Below are 17,606 nucleotides of genomic sequence, written 5' to 3' on the forward strand. Positions count from 1 at the left end.
TGCGTCGAATATTAAGGTAAGCCTGAGTAACTTTTTTATTATGACAATGTGGGTAAAAAATAATTTTGAGTGCTGCGCATACCTTTTGTGTAGGAGAGAGACTTTAGTGATAGTGGTTGTGGGGTCGTTAGCCCCCCCCCGGTTAGGTCACGAGGAAGGTAAGGACATGGCTTGTAGGCCAGGTTAGGGGGGTAATTTTGGGTTAGTTGTTTATTTTTCTTGCACATTTCCGGCATCCATGAGCAGAGTGGTCCTAGTATGTAGATTGTTGGGACTAGCATTTACAAAACTAGTGAATTTAATATTATTTCATTCCGTGATCATTCCCTTGAAAAAGAGCCGATTTCGGACATTTTTTACTCTATTTTCGGCCGGTCCAAGGCCTGTCCCCATAAACTACAGAGGCTCCGCCACCTGTATGTATTATTATGGCCAACTTAGAATACAGCAGTGTAAAGGGGGTCGCAGGGATTGATCTGCCGCTATGCGAATGCTAGGCAAACGTACTACTACCGTTTTCTAGTCTTTTGTAACCCTGTCTGTCGTACTGCAAAACCTCCACACAAGAATACCACCTAACCTAAATTCCCCATTAAACCTAGTATAGTGGTCGCATTAAAGTATCTCATTGCTTCTCTGTTCTGGTAAGCAGTGTATGTTGCGCTACTCATGTTAGCTGTGTTGGAGACTATTTTGGTATTATTGTAATGGTCTAATTAATTACACGGTTCAACATTGTAATTAGTATACAAAGATAGATTGCTCTACTGTACTTGAATTATTCAAAGTAGTAAAGTAATTGAAGTTGTGTGTAACTTCTGGTGACTTCATCTTCTTTCCTAAGGACAGCTTACAAGGGGGAGGGGATAGACTGGATGTGGCTAAGAAGAATGAATGAGGTTTGTTATGGACTGGTACTTTGTTTTGGGAGCACTTAGCTGAATAGATAGTAGGTTGGCCAAGGCACCAGCCACCCATTGAGATACTACCACGAGAGAATTATTGGGTCCTTTGACTGGCCAGACAAAACTACATTGGATCTCTCTCTGGTTACAGCTCATTTCATTTTTGTCTTGACATACACTGAATAGTGTGGCCTATTCTTTACACATTCTCCTCTTTCCTCATACACTAGACAATAATGAAATTACCAAATAATTCTTCTTCTCTCAGGAGGCTAACTACAACAATGTAATTTTTCAGTGGCTACTTTCCTCTTGGTAAGGGTAGAAGAGACTCTAGTTATAGTAAGCAGCTCTTCTAGGAGAAGGACTCCAAAATCAAACCATTGTTATCGGGTCTAGGATAGTGCCATAGCCTCTGTACCATGGTCTTCCACTGTCTTGGGTTAGAGATCTCTTGCTTGAGGGTACACTCGGCCACACTATTCTATCTTGTTTTTTTTTTCTTTTGTTATTTGAAGTTCTTGCTATTTTCAGGTTTTTATAGTTTACATATGAAAGATTTATTTTAATGTTGTTATTGTTCTTAAACTTCTTGTGGTTTTTCCTTATTTCCTTTCCTCGCTGGGCTAATTTCCCTGTTGGAGCACTTGGGCTTATAGCATCCTGCTTTTCCAACTAGGGTTGTAGCTTAGCAAGTAATAATAGTAATAATAATACGGTGTCATGGGGTAGAAGGACTACTGCTGGAGGGGGTTAAATGTTTGTGCTGGTAAATCCGATTGATTAATTAAACGAGTACCTAAAATCTACACTGAACTCTACATACTGTATTTCCGTCGAGGACAGCACAACAAAAAGTGGCTGTCACTAAAACTTTCTGAGTAACATTAAGAGATTATTTCCCATCGAAAGTATTCTGCTTGTCACCAATAATTCACTTTATGTAATGCCTGATAAGTCTACCAGCAGCGATTTCTAATAGAAACTGCACGTATTGTAGGGTTTTTCAAGTTACCAAACTAAACTAGTCAATTATGAAAAGGAGGAACTAGGTTGCTCCATGACTGCAGCAAAGGTGGAACCACCTGGTACCATTCACCTTCACTTTGACCATTGGTCTGGGACTAGGTGGATGGTTGAGGCGGGGTCATACAACTTAAAGGTCTCGGGTTTTTATGGTTAGGAAAAATACAAATTGATTAAGAAATTTGTGGTTTGTTTTATGTAATATAACCCTGACTTTTGATAGAAGACTTATTGTGAGGAGCTGTGCAAGTCCCCATAACCAAACTGCCAATGTACTTTGGTCCTGGAGAGGCGCAAAAGTCGTTACTCTTTTTACTCTCCCTGTCACATACTGTCAGTGAAGTTCGATGATGCCTTCCAATGTCTCAGTGAATCCTAGACGCTTATGCCTATCTGTCTTTTCGGTTACTCAATAGTCTGTAGAAGACACCAAGATTCAGAAAGACCCTGATTGTGCCTTAGCAGCTACACATAGAATGGTCCCTAAAATATCTGTTTACAGCCTCTCTCTTCCTTTATCAGAGAAGCTCCCTTATTTCCGCAGTATGAATACCACTAAATCCCTGACCCAAGTGTTGAACATGGGATTCAGACCTAGACTCAAGAGAATACACTAGACTCTTGAGGAGCTGCGGTAGTCAGTCTGTGTCCTAAGAGCTAAAGCTGCTTGGATCATTTCAACGAGTCCTCAGGTTTCTTAGTGATCTCTCTCGTACTCAGGTTAATCCTGGCGAAGTGATTAGGAAAATGGCATTTATTTTTCTTTGTCAGTAGCCCTTCTAAAGGACAGATGATCTCCAATATGGAAAGAATGAAAGATCCTGAAATGATGTCTCGTGCTTGCTTCTTGTGAACAATCGGACATGCACTCCCTCAATGGGACCACCTCAAACCTAATCATGCAAAGTCAGCCCACATGTTTTTAGATACGTTTTCATTGTGGTCTGTGGTACCTGCTCACCATGAACAAGAAGCATCACGTGTGCGATAACAGTTGTGAAATTAGTGAAGGGGGTGTAGCTGTCATTCTGTTGTTTGCTTGGTCGAACATTGATTGGGTTGGCTTCCACACCGAGCATCTGTTCTATACAAGTCGGGTATATAAGTACACTATCGTCCCCATCCTTCATATGAGGGGGAGGGTGGATAGAATGTAGGGTACATTACAGTACTCTTAATTGGGCATACAGTGACATCATATCCTTATGAGAATGTACGGTACGTTCTTCCTCGACCGTCTGACAGTGGACAGAATTCTAGAGTTGGGCATGTGGGTCGAACCCTGCCTTTACTTACCCAACAGCTATTAACCCTTTTACCCCCAGGCTATTTGGAAGTTTCCAACTCTTAACCCCTAGGGGGTTATTTTTTTCCCAGCACATTTTGCAGTATATTTTTTTTTAAATTACTCTAACAGCCTTAATTTTTGTCATAGAGAGGTCAGGTTGGTCTCATTCTCTTGGAAAAAAAACTGAATTTCCTCAAAAAATTATAAAAAATATGGAAAAAAAATTTTTTATAGCATTTTTTTGCAAGGACATACCGGTACGTCCATGGGGGTAAAGGGATGGCTTTTGTGAAACGTACCTTGCAAAAAAAATGCTATAAAATTTTTTTTTTCTTCATATTTTTGATAGTTTTTTGAGAAAATTCAGGCATTTTCCAAGAGAATGAGACCAACCTGACCTCTCTATTACAAAAATTAAGGCTGTTAGAGCAATTTTAAAAAAATATACTGCAAAATGTGCTTGAAAAAAAAATAACCCCCTTGGGGTTAAGGGTTGGAAATTTCCAAATAGCCTGGGGGTAAAAGGGTTAAGTACTTCAGTGAAGGGCTATCCAAATTAATTCTGGATAAGAGAGAATTCTATTGTTTTCCATAAAATTATTTGGAATATTTTGTTTGAGTTATATTGATGTTTATATGGATTATTCTATTCCCATTTTTATTTCAGTTATCACCAGCAGAGAGGGCGAAGGTTGGTCTCATGGAGGTATACACAATCAATTCATTATTTTGGGGTATGTATACATCATTGCTTTTTTTAATCATTATAATTATGTAGATTTAAGTACTGTATGATACATTCTGTATTGAATATTAGGGTTGCGATGGCCGAAGTTGTAACGTCCGTGACTGGTGAACGCTAGAACGGCATTCGAGTCCTGCTCAGACTCGTTAGTTTCTTTGGTCGCTGCAATCTCATCATCCTTGTGTGCTAAGGATGTGGAGGGGGGGGGGTTATTCATCAGCAGCCATTGTCTGACCCTCCTTGGTCCTAGCATGGGTGGAGATGGGGCTGGGGCACTGATCATATGTATATATGATCAGTCTATAGGTTATTGTCCTGCTTGATAGGGCAATATCACCGTCCCTTGACTCTGCCATTCATGAGTGGCCTTTAAACCTTTAAACTGAATTTTCAAGAAATTAATGAGAAATAAAAAGTCATTTGATTAGTTAACTCTGAAGTGGTTTGTTGCCATTTGAGAAATTAGTTCATTTCTTTTCTAGTAACGTTGCTGATAGTGAAACGATAGTCCAGTTGTTGAAGTTTGTGATTGAAGACATTAACTGACTATTGAAAAGATTAGTTTTTTTTTCTTAATTTACCTAACATTTACGTGCTTGAGCAAACTTAAAACTGATGCTTTGTAATAGGGGTCCCTTGAATGGGTTCATATTGACCTCTTTATTTTTTGGTGAAACCCATAATTGATAGATTCCTAAGGGTCAAAAGAGGATTTATTGGAATTTAAAGGTCCAATGCTGATATTTGTATTAAAAATGAGACTGATAGTTTTGTAACTTTTCCACACCCGTCATACTCGTGTAAGATACTTTATACTATATATAAAATCTCAAGCAGGCTGGAATTGAATTGTAAGGGGTTGCGGTGGCCTGATTGGTAACGTCTCTGCCTGGTGTTTGCCAGTCGGGGGTTCGAGTCCCGCTCAGACTCGTTAGTGCCATTAGTGCTGCAACCTTACCATCCTTGTGAGCTAAGGTTGGGGGGTTTGGGGAGCCTACAGGTCTATCTGCTGAGTCATCAGCAGCCACTGCCTGGCCCTCCCTGGTCCTAGCTTGGGTGGAGAGGAGACTTAGGCGCTGATCATATATGGTCAGTCTCTAGGGCATTGTCCTGATTGCTAAGGCAATGTCACTGTCCCTTGCCTCTGCCATTCATGAGCGACCTTTAAACCTTAAACCTTTTGTATTTGAATTGGTCACAATTATATAAAGGTGTTGAGCCTGTTGTTCTCTTGAAAGTCTGGTCAAGAAAACTGATAGGCATATCCCTTCTCGTGTATCATAACAAGCGAAAGACAAACCCTGGTTCAGTGATGATTATACATACATACATATACCAAGGCACTTCCCCCAATTTTGGGGAGTAGCAGACATCAAACAATGAAACAGAAAAGGGGACTTCTCTCTACGCTCCTCCCAGCCTGACGAGGGACTCAACCGAGTTCAGCTGGTACTGCTAGGGTGCCACAGCCCACCCTCCCACATTATCCACCACAGATGAAGCCTCAATGCTGAATCCCCTACTGCTGCTACCTCCGCGGTCATCTAAGGCACCGGAGGCAGCAGCAGGACCTACCGGAACTGCGTCACAATCGCTCGCCATTCATTCCTATTTCTAGCACGCTCTCTTGCCTCTCTCACATCTATCCTCCTATCACCCAGAGCTTCCTTCACTCCATCCATCCACCCAAACCTTGGCCTTCCTCTTGTACTTCTCCCATCAACTCTTGCATTCATCATCTTCTTTAGAAGACAAGTCATTTTCCATTCTCTCAACATGACCAAACCACCTCAACACATTCATATCCACTCTAGTGATGATTGTAGACGTGTTCATTTGTAGAAGCAGATCTCTCATCTTTCGAAGGGTAACCGATCAGATTTTTGACTTGGGATAACTATACTCAGATAAGAGCTGCTGCTCAGACAGTTTATACTTCAACAGAAAAGGAATACAATTTAAAGGTAGTAGGTTGGCCAGGGCACCAGCCATCCGTTGAGATACTACCGCTAGAGAGATATTAGGGTCCTTTGACTGGCCAGACAGTACTACATAGGATCCTTCTATCAGGTTACGGTTCATTTTCCCTTTGTCTACACACACACACACTGAATAGTCTGGCCTATTCTTTACATATCCTCCTCTGTTCTCATACGCCCGGCAACACTGAGATTACCAAACATTTCATCACCCAAGGGGTTAACTACTGCACTGTAATTGTTCAGTGGCCACATTCCTATTGGTAAGGGTAGAAGAGACTCTTTAGCTATGGTAGGCAGCTCTTTTAGGAGAAGGACACTCCAAAATGAGACCATTGTTCTCTAAGTCTTGGTTAGTGCCATAGCCTCTGTACTATGGTCTTCTATTGTCTGGGTTTGGAGTTCTCTTGCTTGAGGGTACACTCGGGCACTCTATTTTATCATATTTCTCTTAACTTATATCTCCTCCTCCTTGTTTTGTTAAAGTTTTTATAGTTTATATAGGAGATATTTTTAATGTCACTTCTTAAAATATTTTAGTTTTCCTTTTTTTTCTCTACTCACTGGGCTATTTTCCCTGTTGGGGCCCCTGGTTTTGAACTAGGGTTGTAGCTTAGCAAGTAGTAATAATAATAAAAGTTACACTTCTCACTTAGTCAAGGGAAAGGTCCAAAGTGCTATGATACAAGGGGTGGAGGCTCCCCCCCCCTCCTAACTACAGCACCTACCTTGGTGAAAATTTAATATTAATTTCACTTGCACTGAACACCGACTGTACTCCTGTTCAAAAGACTTGGATTTTATAATCGAGGAAAATTTTCATATTAATTTTAAAGTATTCGTGTTTGTATTGTTATGGAATATCATTTACTAATTAGTTTTATAAATTATTTTTCCTTGCAAACTCAATGAGATTAAAGACAGGATGTACATACATACATATACCAAGGCACTTCCCCCAATTTTGGGGGGTGGCCGACATCAACAAAGAAACAAAAAGGGGACCTCTACTCTCTACGTTCCTCCCAGCCTAACAAGGGACTCAACCGAGTTCAGCTGGTATTGCTAGAGTGTCACAGCCCACCCTCCCACATTATCCACCACAGATGAAGCTTCATAATGCTGAATCCCCTACTGCTGCTACCTCCGCGGTCATCCAAGGCATCGGAGGCAGCAGCAGGGCCTACTGGAACTGCGTCATAATCGCTCGCCATTCATTCCTATTTCTAGCACGCTCTCTTGCCTCGCTCACATCTATCCTCCTATCAAAAGGAAGACAGGATGTACAAGGTGTATAAATCCTGCTCTGTCTAGAAAACTATTTCCTTTTGAATAGAGATTGAAGTGCTTGAGATTGTTTGGACGGAAAAAGTAAGTTTGATTATTGATAATCAAACATTTTGAGATCAAACACAACTCCAACTGAAAAAAACAAAGATAAAGAAAAACTCTAATAAAACAATATTATATCATTTGATACAGTAAGCAAAACAACGTTTGTAATAACCTGATATCTATATCATATGAAACTTGACTATTTGTTGTCTATTGTTGCTGGAAATCATAGGAGTGGGGTTAAGGTTAGCCCTACCCTAGGCCAAGATTTAACCCTTTTACCCCCAAAGGACGTACTGGTACGTTTCACAAAACATCCCTTTACCCCCATGGACGTACCGGTACGTCCTCGCAAAAAACTGCTATTTAAATGTTTTTTTGCATATGATTTTTTGAGAAACTTCAGACATTTTCCAAGAGAATGAGACCAACCTGACCTCTGTATAACAAAAACTAAGGCTGTTAGAGCAATTTAAAAAAATATATATACTGCAAAATGTGCTTGAAAAAAAATATCCCCTGGGGGTTAAAGGGTTGGAAATTTCCAAATAGCCTGGGGGTAAAAGGGTTAACAAAATTCAGTGCTGTTTTGGTATGCAATCTCAAATTCGTGCTTTTGCTTTGCTATGCGATCTCTCCTGATGGTAGCGATCTCACTTCACTTCACGGCGAAGCAAGGACCATTAGATTTTCTAAAGATTATATGCTGGGAATAATTATCTAAGAAATAATAATCAATCATTGATGTTAGAATGCGCAGCTCAACATTACCGCTTGCCAGTACCTATGGAGCTTTATGATTTTATTTCTCGCGAGCGAAGTGAGCGCATGGCAAAGTAAGAACTATTAGATTTTCTATTACTGTATTCTTCCTTTTTTTTACCTATTAAAAATATTGAGATTGCATACCAAAGCAAAAGAATAATTTCTGAGATCGCATACCAAAACAGCACCCAAAATTCTACTTGCAAACAATTTGTATTACAAACAGCTTCTTGGAAACCATTAGTTTTGTAAGTTGAGGAACTTCTGTATAACATTTTCATATTTAAAACTGAGTGCCTGATTCCTATACAGTACATTCAACTAATATAGTATACAGGAAGAATTATTTTTGCCACCTACTGTTGCTTCCTCCGTTGCCTTAGATGACCGCGGAGGTAGCAGCAGTAGGGGATTCAGCATTATGAAGCTTCATCTGTGGTGGATAATGTGGGAGGGTGGGCTGTGACACCCTAGCAGTACCAGCTGAACTCGGTTGAGTCCCTTGTTAGGCTGGAGGAACGTAGAGAGTAGAGGTCCCCTTTTTGTTTTTGTTTCTTTGTTGATGTCGGCTACCCCCCAAAATTGGGGGAAGGTCCTTGGCATATGTATCTATGTAGTATACAGGATTATTTATTTTTGCCACCTACTCTAATACTAGATAACTATTGAAACCTGCTTTGTTCATTTGACCAGTATTGATGAAAACAAGTGGGGAGAACATCGATACAACATTGCGAGATGATTACAAACTAGAAATGGGACGTTTAAAGGAGACGCAAGGTAAACTAGCAGAGCTCGAGGCTCGAGCCCAGAGACCACCCATAGACGTCAGAGCTGCCGCGAGGTTCATACATCGTGGTCTTGGGATCAACCAGAGGAGAGGAAATGAAGGTAAGAGTCATTTCATTTGGACTTCTAGATGGAGCATCAATAGACAAATGAGAATTGTACTGGATATGTTATTTCAGTCATGTTTGGAAAGTAAGGATGGTGGAGTTTCAACTTGAATGAGAAAATCTACTGACAATATTGTTATTATATCTGCCAATGAAGTGGAAAGGAGGTTATGTTTTCGCCTCTGTGTTTGTTTGTGTGTGTTTTTGTGATAACTAGCAACATTGAATATATAAATTATTTATCTCAAATACATAAAGGTTAATTCATGCAATTATTACATCCACCAACGAAGTTGGAAGGAGGTTATGTTTTCACCCCTGTTTGTGTGTATGTGTATGTTTGTGAACAGCTTCCTGGCCACAATTTTAATCATAGAGTAATGAAACTTGTAGGGATTAGCTGTTATGTAAAAAGCTGGAAACTATTCAATTTTGGAAGGTCAAGGTCACGGTCAAGCAAAATGCCCAATTCACGTAATCAGCCATAAGTTTGGGCATCGTTATCATATAGACTTCAAAAGTGGCTTATATGTGAGTATATGAAAATCCACACTAATTGCTACATGTTAAGGTCAAGGTCTAGAAATAAATTGCCGCGGCGGAGGTCTGCACTCTATTGAGTGCCCCTCTAATTATTATTCACAGGAGAAAGCTGAGCTAATACCTTTAAAAACAACTAAATTCGAGAGCTGACCAAAGTTCTGAGCATTGAAATTGCCATAAATAAAAATGAATGCTTTTGAGTTAAACCCATTTCCTATATTGGTTTCACAATTTGATTTTCACAATTTTTCAGATGTGGAAATGGAGCAAAACTATGTTAGACCGGGAAGGGGACAAAGCTGGAATTCCTATTCACATAACGAGTATCAAGAAGGTGGTGACGAGGAGTATGACAATCAGGGTAAGTTTAGAGACTCCTAATTTAAATCTTGAGAGTTAACTACATAATGTTCGTTGATTTAAAGCTTGAGAGTTAACTACATAATGTTCGTTGACTTAAATCTTGAGAGTTAACTACATAATGTTCGTTGACATAAATCTTGAGAGTTAACTACATAATGTTCGTTGATTTAAATCTTGAGAGTTAACTACATAATGTTCGTTGACATAAATCTTGAGAGTTAACTACATAATGTTCGTTGACATAAATCTTGAGAGTTAACTACATAATGTTCGTTGACTTAAATCTTGAGAGTTAACTACATAATGTTCGTTGACTTAAATCTTGAGAGTTAACTACATAATGTTCGTTGACTTAAATCTTGAGAGTTAACTACATACTGTTCGTTGACTTAAATCTTGAGAGTTAACTACATAATGTTCGTTGACTTAAATCTTGAGAGTTAACTACATACTGTTCGTTGACTTAGATCTTGAGAGTTAACTACATAATGTTCGTTGACATAAATCTTGAGAGTTAACTACATACTGTTCGTTGACTTAGATCTTGAGAGTTAACTACATAATGTTCGTTGATTTAAATCTTGAGAGTTAACTACATAATGTTCGTTGATTTAGATCTTGAGAGTTAACTACATAATGTTCGTTGATTTAAATCTTGAGAGTTAACTACATAATGTTCGTTGATTTAGATCTTGAGAGTTAACTACATAATGTTCGTTGATTTAAATCTTGAGAGTTAACTACATAATGTTCGTTGATTTAAAGCTTGAGAGTTAACTACATAATGTTCGTTGATATAAATCTTGAGAGTTAACTACATAATGTTCGTTGATTTAAAGCTTGAGAGTTAACTACATAATGTTCGTTGATATAAATCTTGAGAGTTAACTACATAATGTTCGTTGATTTAAAGCTTGAGAGTTAACTACATAATGTTCGTTGATATAAATCTTGAGAGTTAACTACATAATGTTCGTTGATTTAAAGCTTGAGAGTTAACTACATAATGTTCGTTGATATAAATCTTGAGAGTTAACTACATAATGTTCGTTGATTTAAAGCTTGAGAGTTAACTACATAATGTTCGTTGATTTAAAGCTTGAGAGTTAACTACATAATGTTCGTTGATTTAAATCTTGAGAGTTAACTACATAATGTTCGTTGACATAAATCTTGAGAGTTAACTACATAATGTTCGTTGATTTAAATCTTGAGAGTTAACTACATAATGTTCGTTGACATAAATCTTGAGAGTTAACTACATAATGTTCGTTGACATAAATCTTGAGAGTTAACTACATAATGTTCGTAGATTTAAATCTTGAGAGTTAACTACATAATGTTCGTTCGTTAACATAAATCTTGAGAGTTAACTACATAATGTTCGTTGATTTAAAGCTTGAGAGTTAACTACATAATGTTCGTTGATTTAAATCTTGAGAGTTAACTACATAATGTTCTGCATATGTATATATAGTTGGAAGACCCAGGCCTACATGGTTGAGGACTATGAAGAGTGAGGTGGGAGATGATGAATGGAGAAGTATTTATTTAAAAGCTCAAGATAAAGACGACTGGCGAAATCTAACCGAGGCCCTTTGCGTCAATAGGCAAAGGAGGTGGTTTTGGTGATGAAATGTATTTTATTGACTAAATAGTGTATGCGGCCTGTCAAAAATGACTGCTAAATATTTAGATAGATATACGCTTATGCATCCCACTCTCACGAGGGTGTGACTGCTCCCTCTCTCCCCACCCGAGGGAAGGGGGGGAGAGAGAAAGATATATATGAATATATATATATATATATATATATATATATATATATATATATATATATATATATATATATATATATATATATATATATATATATATATATATATATATATATATATATACATATATATATATGTATATATATATATATATATATATATACATATATATATATATGTATATATATATATATAATATATATATATATATATATATATATATATATATATATATATATATATATATATATATATATATATATATATATATATATATATATATATATATATATATATATATATATATATATATATATATATATATATATATATATTGTTCCGACACGAATACTTTACCTCGAATTACCTCTTCGGAGGGTCCTTGACCCTCTCTCAAACTCGACCAAGATTTCCCGCGCTACCCCCCCTATCTCGCTCCCGATAGTTCCTACCCCCGCCGCCAGGATAATTCCTGCGGCCCGGATTAGGGCAGGTCACTGCTTTTCCCGGGTCAGGATCTCATTAAGTCCTTGGTCGTGAGATACGAAGCATCTCACTCTCTCGCTTAAACTCTCGATCCTTTGGCGCGTTGTGATCCCACGTGTTCCCAGTGTACGGACTTGTGTTTTTTCTGCGATAGTGCGTTTTCGCAAAGTGTCCTCAGTCCGTTCCCCTTGTGTTATCCAGGGTTTTCTGTAACTCGTTAGTGTTGACCTTCGTGTGCGAACGATGGAGAACGTGCGTCGTTGTCCTGGTCCTAGAGCAGGAAAGTCGTGTGGGGCTTTCCTCTCTAAACCAGAAGTGGACCCGCATTCCCTTTGTTCCACGTGCAGGGGTAAAGTTTGTTCCTCCTCGGACACATGTTCCGAGTGCGTGAGTTGGGACGGCATTCAGTGGGTACGGTATGGTACAAAGAAAAAGAAGTCGTCTAAGCGTTCCCCCAAGAAAGTGAGTGGCGTGTCCTCCTTACAGTCGGTCAGTGATCGGTCCGACGAAGCCTCGGCCTCTCCGTCTCCTTCGCAGAGGAGTGGCCAACAAGCCCCCAGTGTGATTGTTAGCCATAGTGTCCTCCCAAGTGAACCCAGTGTGAGGGAGGAACCAAGGGCTGGCCCCTCGGGAGTAAACGGAAGGGCCGCGAGTGTTTCGGGCGAATCGGGCCACGTGGCAGGGTATCACGCTTCCTCAGAAGACCCGGTATGGGGCAGTGTGGCGATCTCAGTCTCCCCCCCGCCCTCGTGGGCCGGTGCGTCGGGTTCCCCCCCGCCAGAAGAGAACCACTCGAGAATTCGTCGCACGAGTAGCGACGCCTTCGGGTGGAAGTTACCGAAGACTCCAGGGAGGTCACCGCTAAGGATGGACGTATCCCTGGGTCCATGGCCTTCTAGCAGGGACAGAGTGGACTCGGTATCCACAGCAGTTCCCGAGGACTTTCTCCAGCACCCTGTCTCGGACGGTCGACGGCGAAGGGCCTCCCCTGCGCATCACTCTAGCAGTCGTTACGTGAGGAACGTGGCACCCTCGGACTCTTCGGAAGCAGACTCATCCTCCGGGGGAGAACGCAGGGAGAAACGGCACCGTAAGAGAGCGCGGACCGATAGTGATCGTTCCCGCTCCAGGTCGAGGTCGCGGCACAGTAGGAGGCGCCCACGCTCTCACTCCCGTAAGTACAAGAGGGAGGTCTCTCCTGGCGGCGGCGAATGGTTCTACGTGCCCCCAGGAGAGTCCAGGAAGCACCGCTCTCCAGACTCTCGGTCCAGTGATCGAGCCTCCAAGTTGTCACTGCCTACATACAACTTGGAACCGCTCGACCGGCCACGCAAGAAGGACCTCACTCTCAGGCACAAGTCCTCGAGCCCTTCGGTTCACCCCGCCCGGCGGGAGGAAGCGCGCTTCCGAGAAGACGGCCCGACCGAACCAGCCCAGCTGGGTCGGACGTCGAGCGGGAAGGACCGGTTGCCGGGGTCGGGTCTTCCCACCGGGACCGTGTCCTCCGCGTCCAGAGCCTTGGGCCAGTCGAAAGGCCTCCTGGGGTCGGTGGCACCCGCCACACGGCGAGACCCAACCGTGTACGGTGCGCCCTACGGTTGCGGGACGGCCTCCCTGGGACCTAGTAGGGAGCGGCCAGTTTACCACCCAAGCACGGCTCCCCTCAGCCAAGCCGATGCCTCGGTCGACGGAGGCGAGGTTTCCCCGTCGGAGGACTCCGCCTACAGAAGAGTGGTAGGCCTCGTCAGAAGGACCCATGGGATTCCGGAACCCGAGGCGACGAAGGTGAATACCTGGAGGTCGAGCCTCTTGAGATACACACACCGGGACGTCCTTCCGAAGTCCTCTCTGGCCCTGCCTCTCGCCCCAGACCTAGTACTCGGCCAGGAGTACATCGACGACTTGGTGGCCAGCACTGCGGAGGCCCCCAGGTCCCAGAGTTCCTCCAAACTCCTCCAGGGTCTTAAACTACAGGCCAAAGTTTATACCCCGGAAGGGCGACGCCCAGGCCCCTGTAGAGTGGACTCAGCCGTGGATATCCTAGGACAAGGCGGCTCGGACGAAAGAGCCAGCTCAGCCCCTGTGTCCTTCTCGGCCTCTGAAGCAGGCATGATGGAGGAGATGTCGAGGGACATGATTAACGTCTCTTCATGGCTGGACTGGTGGGCCTCCACGTTAGTTAATGTACAGGCCTCCACAGACCCCGACGACCCGGAACAACAAGGTCTCCTGTCAGACCTTATCACCTCCGGGGGGAAAGCGCTCAAATTTATGGCGTATCAGGCACTCTCCTTGACGGCCAACTGGGTCCTCCGGAAGAGGGACACAGTGCTTTCCAAAGTGTCAAGGAAAATCCCAGACAGACAGGCGCAAGTGATTCGCACCCTACCCCTAGGAGGAGAGTCCCTGTTTCCGTTGAAGGAATTAGAAGTGCTGATGGAGAAGGTGTCCAAGAGGAGAGAAACCAACGTCCCTAAGCAAACATCCTCCAGGAGGCCTCCTTATAGGAGGTCAGTCTCGGATAGTGCCGTGACCCCTCAGGCTGTCCCCAGCTCTTCGAGGAGGGACGCCCCCGCCTCTTCCTGGACATCAACTCCTCAGCCCTCCCGCAGGGGAGCTACAGCTTCTGCCAGCTCCTTCAGGTCGGGTTACTCCGCCTCGAAGAGGGGCAGATCAGGCCGCCCCTCTAGGAGAAGGTAGAGGGAGAAGCCCCCTACACCCGCCCAAGCCTCGGGTTGGGGGATGCCTCAGACCCTATTGGCAAGCATGGAAAACGTATGGGGCGTATGCTTGGACGGTGTCCGTCCTGAAAGAAGGCTACAGGATCCCCTTCATAGCGGACTCACCCCCTCTTATTCCAGCCACCCAAACAGAATGGTTAGCTCCCAGGGACCCGTTGAAAAGGGCTACCCTGCAAAAAGAAGTTTCCTCCATGTTGGAAAAGGGAGCCATGGAAGAATTCCTTCTCCCAGGGCCAGGCTTCTACAGCCGCCTGTTCCTGGTGGAGAAAGCAACGGGGGGGTGGAGACCGGTGATAGACCTGTCGGCCCTCAACAGGTTCGTCAAGAAGACGGACTTCAAGATGGACACCCCAAAATCCGTCCTGATGTCCTTGAGGGAGAAAGATTTTATGATGACGATCGACCTCAAGGACGCGTACTTCCAAATTCCGGTCCAACCGTCGAGTCGGAAGTTCCTCCGGGTAAAATGGGGCTCCCAGATCCTGCAGTTCCGGACCCTCTGCTTCGGACTGTCGACGGCCCCTCAGGTGTTCACGAGGGTCTTCGCGACAGTCTCAGTATGGGCTCACGAACGAGGTATCCGCCTCATCAGGTACCTGGACGACTGGTTACTCCTTTCCAGTTCAAAGGCCCTCTTGGAAGAGCAAGGAAAGGACCTCCGTTTCTGCAGGAGTCTGGGAATCATTATCAACCGGGAAAAATCGAACCTAACACCATCCAACAAAATGGGGTACTTGGGGATGACGTTGGACACCGTGCAGGGGAAGGCCTTCCCCTCGGAAGACAGGATACAGAACCTCGTCAAGATCATTCAGCCGTTCCTGTCGGGGCTTCCCAGGAAAGCGAAAGACTGGCAGAGGCTGATAGGCCATCTGGTCTCATTAGAGAAGCTAGTCCCCCAAGGGAAGTTACGGCTCAGACCCGTACAATGGAACCTCAAGGCTCTATGGTCCCAGACAGGCTCTCAGAAAACATCGATCCCAGTCCTCCCGGACACGAAAGCAGCCTTGAAGTGGTGGAGATGCCGGTCGAACTCCCTCAAGGGGATGCCCCTCGGGTCCTGTCCCCCCGAGTTTCTCCTGTTCACGGACGCCTCCAGCCTAGGGTGGGGAGCCCACCTGCGGGAGGAAACAGCAAGCGGGACCTGGTCAGAGACCGAAAAGCATCGCCACATCAACGTCCTAGAGCTAAAAGCAGTACAAAAGGCATGTCTGCACTTTGCAAGTCAGTTGAAGGGAAACACCGTGGCCCTAATGTGCGACAACGCCACGGTGGTAGCCTACATCAAGAAACAAGGGGCATGAAGTCGAAGGAACTGTGCGACCTCACCGTAAACATCTTGCACTGGGCGGACGAACACCAGGTAACACTGCTAGCAAGGTTCATCCCCGGGAAAAAGAACGTGCTAGCCGACGGCCTCAGCAGGATAGGTCAGATAGTAGGGACAGAATGGTCCCTACAACCAGCGGTGGCCAGACTCATCCTTCAACGCTGGGGCTCCCCGGTGATAGACCTATTCGCAACAAAGCTCAACGCCAAGTTACCGGTTTATTGCTCCCCGGTACCAGACGAAGGAGCAGCCCTAGAAGACGCCTTCCCGCACAGGTGGGACAACCTGGACGTTTATGCCTTTCCCCCCTTCACGCTGCTAAGACAAGTGCTCAACAGAGTAAGAACCTCCCAAAACCTAAAGATGACTTTGGTAGCGCCCTGGTGGCCGGAGAGAGAGTGGTTCGCGGATCTGAAAGACCTGGCAATCCATCCGCCATGGCCTCTGCCCCCCAGGTCAGATCTACTGAGTCAACCGCACTTCCTCAGGTTCCACGACAACCCTCTCTCTCTTCGCCTTCACGCCTGGAGACTATCGAGCGACTCCTGAGGAAGGAGGGGTTCTCCTCCTCCACAGCCAAGAGGATGTCCCTATATCTAAGAAAATCCTCTACCGTAGTCTACCAGGCGAAGTGGGCTGCCTTTACGAAATGGTGCGCGACAAAACAAATAAGACCTCTCAAAGCCTCGGTCCCTGACATAGCTGATTTTCTAGTGTACCTTAGGGATAAAATAGGAATGTCAATCCCAGCTATTAAAGGAGTGCGAGCAGCCTTAGGCCAAGTCTTTCTCCTGAAAGGCATCGACCTAGGGACCTCAAGACACATAGGGATGCTGATTAGAAGTTTTGAACAATCCTGCCCTCCCCAAGCCAGGAGAGTGCCTAGATGGGACCTGGCCAAGGTCCTGAAAATGTTGTGTCGTCCGCCCTTTGAACCACTCAGAGATATCGGGGACAAAGATCTCACCCTCAAGACAGTCTTCTTGCTAGCCTTAGCTTCGGCTAAGAGGGTAGGTGAGATCCACGGTCTCTCCTACGACGTGGCACACTCCAAAGGGTGGAAGGAGGTATCTTTCAAGTTCGTACCCTCCTTTGTAGCAAAGACTCAGAACCCAGCAGTCTGGGACCCGAGGTTCGAAGGTTTCTCTGTTCCGGCCATCCCCAAGACAGGTAATACGGACGACCTGAAGTTATGCCCGGTCAGGACGATCAGGAAATACCTGGAAAGGACGGCCCATCTCCGTCCGGGTGCCAAGAACCTCTTCGTCTCTTCAGGCGTTAATAAGAAGCAAGTGTCCAAGAACACTATTTCCTTCTGGCTGAGACAAGTCATCACTAGGGCTTATGAAGAAGACAAGGTGGCGGTACCAGGCACTCCCCGTCCCCATGACATCAGAGGCCTGAGCACTTCCTTGGCCTTTGAGAG

The 17,606-nt window shown here is 44.0% G+C and overlaps 1 protein-coding gene across 1 annotated transcript in view; it reads left to right on the forward strand.

The window, feature by feature from the left end:
- LOC137636965 (transcriptional regulator ATRX homolog) overlaps nt 1-17,606 on the forward strand; it is a 37,310-nt gene that overhangs the window by 1,814 nt on the left and 17,890 nt on the right. The window contains exons 2-4 of the mRNA XM_068369289.1: nt 3,887-3,953; nt 8,737-8,934; nt 9,736-9,843. Coding sequence (XP_068225390.1) covers nt 3,887-3,953; nt 8,737-8,934; nt 9,736-9,843 — 373 coding nt within the window. The remainder of the gene's footprint in view (nt 1-3,886; nt 3,954-8,736; nt 8,935-9,735; nt 9,844-17,606) is intronic.

Source organism: Palaemon carinicauda, unplaced genomic scaffold, assembly GCF_036898095.1.
Source record: "Palaemon carinicauda isolate YSFRI2023 unplaced genomic scaffold, ASM3689809v2 scaffold47, whole genome shotgun sequence".
In the NCBI taxonomy this organism is placed as follows: domain Eukaryota; kingdom Metazoa; phylum Arthropoda; class Malacostraca; order Decapoda; family Palaemonidae; genus Palaemon; species Palaemon carinicauda.